Source organism: Zootoca vivipara, chromosome 2, assembly GCF_965207765.1.
Source record: "Zootoca vivipara chromosome 2, rZooViv2.hap1.1, whole genome shotgun sequence".
NCBI classification, from domain to species: domain Eukaryota; kingdom Metazoa; phylum Chordata; class Lepidosauria; order Squamata; family Lacertidae; genus Zootoca; species Zootoca vivipara.
Genome location: NC_142584.1, coordinates 67,094,362 through 67,103,194, shown reverse-complemented (window position 1 = coordinate 67,103,194; position 8,833 = coordinate 67,094,362). Strand labels below are relative to the sequence as shown.

Sequence of the window (8,833 nt, the reverse complement as noted above, 5' to 3'; positions counted from 1 at the left end):
GTACTACTTGTCAACTTCACTCTGACCTTTTTCTTTTTAAAAAGAAAAGAAAAGAAGAAAGAAATCTTTCTTTCACCACCAGGGAGGATTTAAGCAGATTCCATTGTGCTTTGTTTCTCACATCTCCTAAATTGTAAAATCTTTAAGGCAATAATGAGTATACAGTCTTGAATTGTGCAAAGCAGAATGGAGCACACTTACCGCACTCAACAGAGCACCCTCGAGCTCAATGGGATTCTTCTACTGCACTTTCTACAGATTCTTTTCCAGTCTGAGCTTCCTATGTTATGGGAATATTGTGTGCTGGGAACCCAGAGGGGTCTAACGGAAGAGCTCACTAGCCTCTGCGTTTGTAGTAAAGTACACTGGTTTATTTAGTTGATATGTTTCTTTACAGAATGCAGAAAACACATTTTTAAAATAATTATATAAGGACATAAAAACACATCAGTGGTTGGTGAACACTTTTAATACAAGATTTTCTCCCACCATTACAGTGTCTAGTGGTATAAATAAACAGCACTGGTGCTTAGGGGGAAGGCGGCTGATGAGAATGCCATTGTTATTATTCTGTTCACTGCCCCTTCGCCTCCAGTTTCTATGGTGACAGGTAGGCCCAGGCCTGAAACCGTTTGCGCTTGCGCATGACCATTATAAAGTGGCATCAGTTGCTAGGGACAACGGCACTGTTTGGAAGGCCCTTCTAACTTGCAGCATTTGGGCTTAGGAGGCTGTGTGTGTTGATAACTTGGAGACATCTGAAATGCAGGCCTGCCAGTATAGATTTTGGCACTGTGCTGCCATGGTCGCTAGCTTGTGGGGGGAGGCATTCTTATAAACGTATTCCTAGTGTCTGTTCAAAAGCAGTGGTGCCACTTAATTCCTTTCCCTTCAACCAGCTCTCCTGTGTGAGGAGCAGATTCCATCACCTCTCCTCATCTGAGACACACACCAACTTTCAAGCACTGAAGGGATAGAGGGTTTTTTTAAAGGGGAAAAAAAACTTTGTAGGGCAAATCTATACCTGTCAAACTAGACAAAGGCTAAACCTGAAGCATTCTTTACAGTCACCCTCACTTCAACACAAACCCCTCCAGCCCACCTCAGGGGGCAGAAGCAGAGTGCAGAACTATATGGGGCCATAGTCAAATTAACATTTGTTTTAATAGACAAAATCCTATTCAAGTAGTCAAAAAAAGGCTTGATGGGAAATGCCACCCTAGCAAGTTCAGAGGTGAAGGTCATTTTAGCCATTCATCCACTAGTGTGTTAACTGGCCATGTCAGCACACCATCATACTTTGCAAAACAGTCAATATGGCTTAAAAGTGTCTGCTTTGTGTGCAAAGTCAGCCAGAGGCTGCCCAGCCCCCAGCCAGGGGATGGACTAATTATTGCAAAGGGCTTTTCCTCCCTCTAATGTACCAAAAATAGTCTCAAATGGACAAGAAAAAATTAATAACTCATGCTTAAAATCATTTTGTTGAAAGGGGGGAAAGGCATGGGGGTGACCTTGACGGTCACTCCAACTTCCCAGGAGAGACATGTGGAAGTTCATTTTTTAAAAAGGCAAGAAACCTAAACATGGCTCTAATATTTAAAAACAATGACTATGAGAGACCAAAAAGAAAGGGGGGGAAATCCAAAATGAGCAAAGCAGTCAGTCCCGTTGAATTGATACTAAGAAGCTAAGCTCATACAAACTGCTGGCAGCATTACCATTTTTAATCACTTTTTTTAATAAAACAATTTGAGGCTGTATCAAAAATTTAGTAAAAAATTAGAGCTGAGAGTTCACTGATTTTTGCTATGAACTATTTCTGGCGCGCAGGTTTTTTTTTTAATTTCATTTTGCCAACCGCCAGACAGCTACTATTGCGTCTGTGTGTGCAGAGGACAGCAGTGAGTGATTTGGGGGGGGGGGACTGTTCCAATTCTGTGGTCCAGGAGGAGTCTTGATGTGAGGAAACTGCATTACACTACATAAAAATATTGCATCTTCACCAAAATATCTCAAGAGTGTTTCGAAAGCCAAAGGATGCCTTCCAGATGAAAAATCTCAGCGCAGCACCATGACCCTTTCAGCCTGCAGCTACCACTGTTGGGGCCCCGGTTTCCAAAAGGCAGCAAATGCTGCTACATAGCTAGATTCAACACCCCCCTCTCTCTTTGGTAATTGCAAAGAGCTTTCCAAACTCCATCCTTTTTTCAGAAACCTACGACTATCGGCATGGCATCAGTCCAGCAATGGCAGGCTGGAGCAACAAGAGCTCACTCTACAGTTTGCAAAAAGGACCCCAGCTGATGACTGAACTGTATAATGTGTGAAAAAATAGGATTCCTTTGATTAAAAAAGACGGTCCCTCAGCCTGACTGGCATTGGAAACACCCCTGGAGCTTATTTGTAGTAAAGCATTTCCCCTCCCCCTCCCCATTCTATACATACAAGTTTAGGTAACAGCAATTAAATGTAAAAACTTAACGTTGACCTCAGAAAGTCCTCCGGTTTTATATTTTTAGGCTACGTTTCATGTTATGCCCTGTAGCTAGACACACGTGAAATAGAAAAAACAGTACAGTTAGTTTTAAAGGCAAACAGCAGAGACCCAGCGTGCCACCCCTAGCGCTGCCTGCATGTCCAGCCATTCTCCCTTTGCACAAGATGCTTCGAGACGCCTGCTGTCAGAAATACTTTTGGAGCCAAGTAGATTCCCCCCCCTCTATGAATAAACAAAACAAAAGCTGTTAGGCAAAAATAAAATCAGTGTCCCGAAAATTCCACAAGCACTGTGGTGTCGCAAACGCATTCGGAGAGAGGGCCTGCCGGGACCGGGCTACGTTTGAGCTTATGTATGTTGGTTTCCTAATTGGTAACGGATTCGCAGGCCACCGACCCCTACAGACAACACTGGTGTGGAACTATAGGCCCCATCTCCGCAAGCGCCTCTTGTTCATTAAGGGGGGACGTAAGGAGGTGGAGACCTGTATGGGGTCATGTTCTTCGGACGGGAGCCTTTGCCCTCCATGGGTGCTGTAAAGGGAGGGGGTGGCTGGTAGGGCGGTGCGTTGGGGTCTTCGTCTCGCAGTGGCGTGTACTCTCCTATGGTGTCTTGGTTGAGCGGGGTGGTTTCTGGCATATTCTGGTTTGGGTACTCTGGGGGCGGGAGAGGGGCTTTCTCCTCCTGTAGAATCAGCGGCATGCTGGAGGAAGGGGGAGGCTTGGAGTCATCCAGCTCGTCGGCAAAGATGATGGGCACTCCCTTCTTGATAAAGGTGGCTTGGTCTTCTATGGTGAGCTTGCCTTTTCTCTTCTTGCGATAGCAAATCATAGCGATGATCCCAGCAATCAGCAGAATTGCTGCCACCACCACAGCGGGGATGACCGTGTGGAGGTACACATCGTCTTCACTCGTCTTTTCTGGATCCCGCGGAAGCACAACTGTAGGCGTTGCCATTGTGGGAAGTCCTTCTCTAGAGAAAGGAACGAACTGAATGTGTCTGCAGCTACCAGCACCAATAACGGAAATGTTCTTAGCCGGGAACTCTGGCGCTAAGGCATTCTTGAAAGCGTGGCTCGGCTTGCCAGAATTATCAGCAATTTTTCTGCTCATGGTGCGAATCATCTCTTTGGGGCATGGATCCAAAGGCAGAGTATTGTTTGTCCACTCAACTACAATGGAGCCGTTGACAATGTTTTCTATGGTAATAGTGCTACTGTTTCTGTCTCCGAGGGCAAAAGCCAACTTCTTCACCAACAAAATTTTCTTATGAATGTCATTGACAACTGTAGTATAGTCTCCCTCTAATTCGGCTTTAAATTTAACGGGAGGCACCTCGTCGGCTCCAAGACCATGGACAAATATTTCAAATGCATCCGCTGTTGAAAGGCCCCCTTTGTCTGTGGCATGCATGAAAAATTCATGCCTGCCTGAGTGTGTGCGATTGGGTAGTCCATACATTAGCTGACTAGTGCTATTGAACTGCACCCACGAGTTTTCTTCCAGCGGCTTCTCATTTTCTAGTTTCATGGTTAACTGCAGTTTATCAGTGGTGGTATCTTCCTTGTCATAGAAAGTGTCTGAAGGTATCTTGAGTTCAAAGTAAGTGCCCACCCATGCATCCACCCTGTCAATATGGTTTTTCAGTTCTGGCGGATCATTGGGGACACGGGGAGTTCCAACTGTAGTGGTGCGTATGCGAGTTGGTGGTGAAACTCTTTCTGGTGGAATGAAAGGCGATTTAGTAGTCCCGGGAGTCTTTGGAGGTCGAGGAATTTTGGTGGGTCTGGGAGTTCTTCGTGTCGTACTTGTATCGGTGGTTGATGGTGTGGACGGTTTTGGCGTGGTTCTTCTTGGTTTCTTTGTTGTGGGCGGTGTAACTACTGCAGTAGGTTCAACTTGCCCAGTCATTGTTGGCCGGATCTGGACAGGGGTAGTAGAAGCTGCTTCTATCATTTTGGTTGGCTGAATTGGTCCAAGGGTTGGTGTCTGAACAATGGCACCTCTTGTTCTAATAGTAACTGTGGGTTTCCTAGGCAATGGAACAGGCTCTCTTACTGGAGGAGCTGTTGTTTCAGTGGGAGGTGCAATGGCTGGGGAAGTGGGAGTTGGAACAATTCTAATAGGTGGTTCTTGGAGGGCTGTTGTCGGAGGTCCAACAGCAGTCACAGGGGTTGGTGTGGCATTAATCTGCCGCCTTATTCTCTTTGGAAGATTAGGCTTCTTGTTCGCAATGTGCCAGCCAACCACAGGGTATCCAAGATGGGCAGACATTGTACCTTCCTTAGCTGGAGATTCAACATTGCTTATGTTTGGGACACTATTCTGGCTCAAAGAACAGCCTAGTTTCCAAGATAGTAAGGCTCCATTTTCCACCACTTTCTTTGCGTTCCCTGGGCCAGCCATGAAGGCTGACATGTCAAAGAGTCTATTATTTACAACGGGAACCAATTTCATGTTATAAAGTTCCACTTCTGAGAAGGTTTTCATTCGGTATAAAAGTTCAATCCTCTGCTTTGGTGTCATTTTTGTTAAGTCAGCATCCAAAATTACAGTCAAAATAGTGACTGGTTCCTCTGCGCTACACACAAACGGTGCTACTTCATTCACATCTTGTGAAGCCACCCGTACCGACTGAGGTTCATTATGATCTTCAGGGTGAACCTCAATGGAAAAGACATTGGTGGTTTGGGGCACGTAGCTTCCATTAGATACCAGATGCATTGAATTCACTGAGATATAATGAATGCCTTTATCTGTATCCAGCGGGAGACCTTCCAAGGTGCTACTCTCTGGTTCCCAATGCAACCAAGAAGGCAAAGTTTCTTTCCCAGCTTCGGTAATCTATTAAAGAGAAAGAAAGAAACAGTCACAGGTAGTCACAACATTCTTTAGAAATAAGTATAACAGTAAACTCTGGTCTTTAAAGTTTGTGCAACAGACATTTAAGAACCCCTCCAGCAAGCACACATGGAATGTAAATCTTGAGCACTAGCTCAACTTGATAGGTCAAAGAGATTGAAAACAACCAAGTTAATAAATTTAAACAGGATTGAAAACAGACACTCACTTGGTTACTTTGGGCTGAGCCCAAATCACCTACAGGTGACTAGGTAGAGAAGCTTTTGTTAAAGGTAATGTTGGCTCTTTTTACTTTTGACTCACTAATTTTATTATTTATTTATTAATAATATATTGAAAGGAGCCCAGGGTGGTAAAACAAGTGATAAAACCATAAAAACATCTTCAAAACAATTTCAAGACAGATGCAGATGGGTAAAAAATTTAACTGAAAAGGCTTGTTGAAAGGGGATGGTCAAATAGGTACCAAAAGGGCAACAGAGACAGTGCCTGTCTAATATTCAAGGGGAGAGGATTCCAAAGGCTAGGTGCCACAACTCTAAAGACCCGATTCCAACATTGGGTGGAATAATCTTGACAATATGGTATCTGCAGAGTGCATTGATCAATTGGGTATATAAGGCATGAAACGACGTTTCAGGTATCCTGGTCTCAAGCTGTATAGGGCTTTTAATACCAAAACCAGCAGCCAGTGCAATTCTTTCAACATCATGGTAACAATATTCTGCCCCAGTCAACAGTCCAGTTGCTGTATTTTCTACCAGCTGCAGCTTCTAGACCAGGCATAGGCAACCTTGGCTCTCCAGATGTTTTGGAACTACAACTCCCATGATCCCTGATCACTGGCCCTGTTAGCTAGGGATTATGGAAGTTGTAGTTCCAAAACATCTGGAGAGCCAAGGTTGCCTATGCCTGTTCTAGACCAACTTCAAGGGCATCCCCACATACAGCAGATTGAATAACTCCAGCCCGGAAGTTACCAACCTATGGACAACAGTGGACAGGCTATCCTGCTCCAGAAATGGCTGTAGCTGTCTTACCTAGCCACTGAGGTCACCTGGGCCTCTAGCAACAAAGACAGATCCAGGAACACCTTCATACCATGAGCCTGCTCCTTCAGAGGAAGTATCACCCCATCCAAGTAAGCTGGGCAATTATGTGGACTCAGGAACCACCCACCCACAATGCCTCCATCTTGCCAGGATTCAAAGTCAGTTTATTGTCCCTCATCCAGCTCACCACCGAGTCCAAGCACTGGTCCAAGGCTTGTATAGGCTCTACTGGTTCAGATGTTACTGAGAAGCAGAGCTGGTTATCATCAGCATACTGATGACACCTTGCCTCCCATCTCCTAATGACCACTCCCCATGGCACCATATAGATGATAAACAGCCCTGGGGACAAGGTAGTACACTTTGGCACCCCACAGCATGACTTCAAGGGGACCCAAAGACATTCACCCAATGCTATTCTTTGAGATCAACCCTGGAGATAGGTTGAGAACCACTGTAACAGTGCCTTCAGTAGCTGAGCTCAAATGGACACCGTGGGCAATGGTATCAAAAACTAAGAGCTCAATTAAGAATAACAGGATTGCATTCCACCTCTACTTCCCATCAGGGCAACCAAGACTGATTCACTTCTGTAACCTCACCTGAACCCTGCTGCACTAAAAAAACTTGGCTGAAAGCATGTGGACAGAACACAACAACAGAAGAAGAAAACATCATTGGGATAGCTCAGTTGGTAGAACATGAGCCTCTTAATCTCAGGGTCATGGGCTCAAGCCCCACATTGGGCAAAAGATGGTCCCTGGGACCCCTTCCAACTCTACGATTCTATGAAATGAATTTCTGTGATAACTCCTACTCTTGCCACATTTATCAAAATTAATAATCCCTGTTTGGGATTATCTGTATATGTGAGAGGCCAATCATAGAATAATAGACAGCCCCCTAACTGCCATCTCCATCAAGCAAACTGAAAAGATCTTGTAAGGGCTAGCAAATGTGTTGCTTGCTGTTTTTCCTAACAAAAAGAAAACACATAATTGAAACTCTTCAATTATCAAATTTAAAATGATCAAAGTGGTACTTAAGTCGTGCACTCAGCGTGTCCAGTGTGTTCCAATGTAGACAGAGGACCCTGATTTTTCACTACTTCTTTACAGTATGCTCAGCCATTTTCATCAGGGAAACATGAGTGAACACAAAGTTCTACCAGAAAAGTGGAAAGATATGTACTGTGCCAAAGGGCCACCAAGAGCCAAGAACAGGCATCCCCAGACTTCGGCCCTCCAGATGTTTTGGACTACAGTTTCCATCATCCCCGACCACTGGTCCTGTTAGCTAGGGATCATGGGAGTTGTAGGCCAAAACATCTGGAGGGCCGCAGTTTGGGGATGCCTGGCCAAGAAGAACAAACAAGAGTCCCCTTTTAAGGGTCCTGCTGGTGGTTCTGTTAGACCAACTTTATTGCTTCAAATATACATAACTGAAACACTCCAGAAAAAGTTATTCAGAAACTTAAGGACACCAGTTAAGGATTCAAGTGTACTAAGGTCTCTTGAGACATTTGTATTCAGGAACAGAAAACTTGATTATATACTTTCCCATAAGTAACTCTGTTGCATGACATGCGGCAGCGGTTAGTTCTCAGAGTCCAATTACATATATGCATGTATACTCAAAATCCTCTGGCCTACTTTAGGAAGTGGAAACTTACTGTAAGAAAAAAAGCACTCCCATATGTCAAAAAGGATCTTATTAGAGGTCACTGCACCTGGTTCCTCCTCTTTGATTCCTGTTCCTTATTTCTTCCATTTCCCCTCAATCAGATACCTGGATTCTATAGCTTTTGGCTATACCCTGTTTCCCCCCAAAATAAGACATACCCATAAAATAAGCTGTAGCAGGATTTCTAAGCATTTGCACAATATAAGCCATACCCCGAAAAGAAGACATAGTGATAGGCGCAGTTCTGGAGGGCGCCAAGGAAGAGGCGAGGCTGGACGCGTAATAAAAAATAAGACATCCCCTGAAGCTAAGCCATATTTAATTAAGGAAAATTAAATATAAGACAGTATCTTATTTTCGGGAAAACACAGTAATCCTGTATTTCTTGGGTGTGTGGATAGGAAGGAAGGAAAAGAGGCATGGATGAAACCTGTATAGTTTTGTCGGTTTATAAGAAGCCATGGGACCCAAAATATCAGTTGGCAGACTGTATGTTTACTGGGATCCTGCTTTCTCTATAGCCAATTGTTATTGGAGTAACTATCTGATAGCATGCCAAGCCGAGTTTTCCTTCTTCAAATAGATGAGAAAGCTATATAAAATCTATTTCTGTGTGAATTCCTGTATGCTTTGAAACCAAGAGAGTCCCAGCCACCATCCTGCCTAGCAGGAAGGGGAGGCACCATTTTGGTTCCATTTCAGGCACCAAAACATTTATGACTGCTCTATCGGTGATCTT

General features: G+C 44.3%; 1 protein-coding gene across 3 annotated transcripts in view; it reads right to left on the bottom strand.

Moving 5' to 3' along the window:
- Positions 1–349: 349 nt before the first annotated feature.
- DAG1 (dystroglycan 1) overlaps positions 350–8,833 on the bottom strand; it is a 70,841-nt gene continuing 62,357 nt past the window's right edge. For all 3 annotated transcript variants that reach the window (XM_035105913.3, XM_035105914.3, XM_035105911.3), the window contains one exon: positions 350–5,341. In XM_035105913.3, coding sequence (XP_034961804.1) covers positions 2,954–5,341 — 2,388 coding nt within the window. In that variant the 3' untranslated portion in view covers positions 350–2,953. The remainder of the gene's footprint in view (positions 5,342–8,833) is intronic.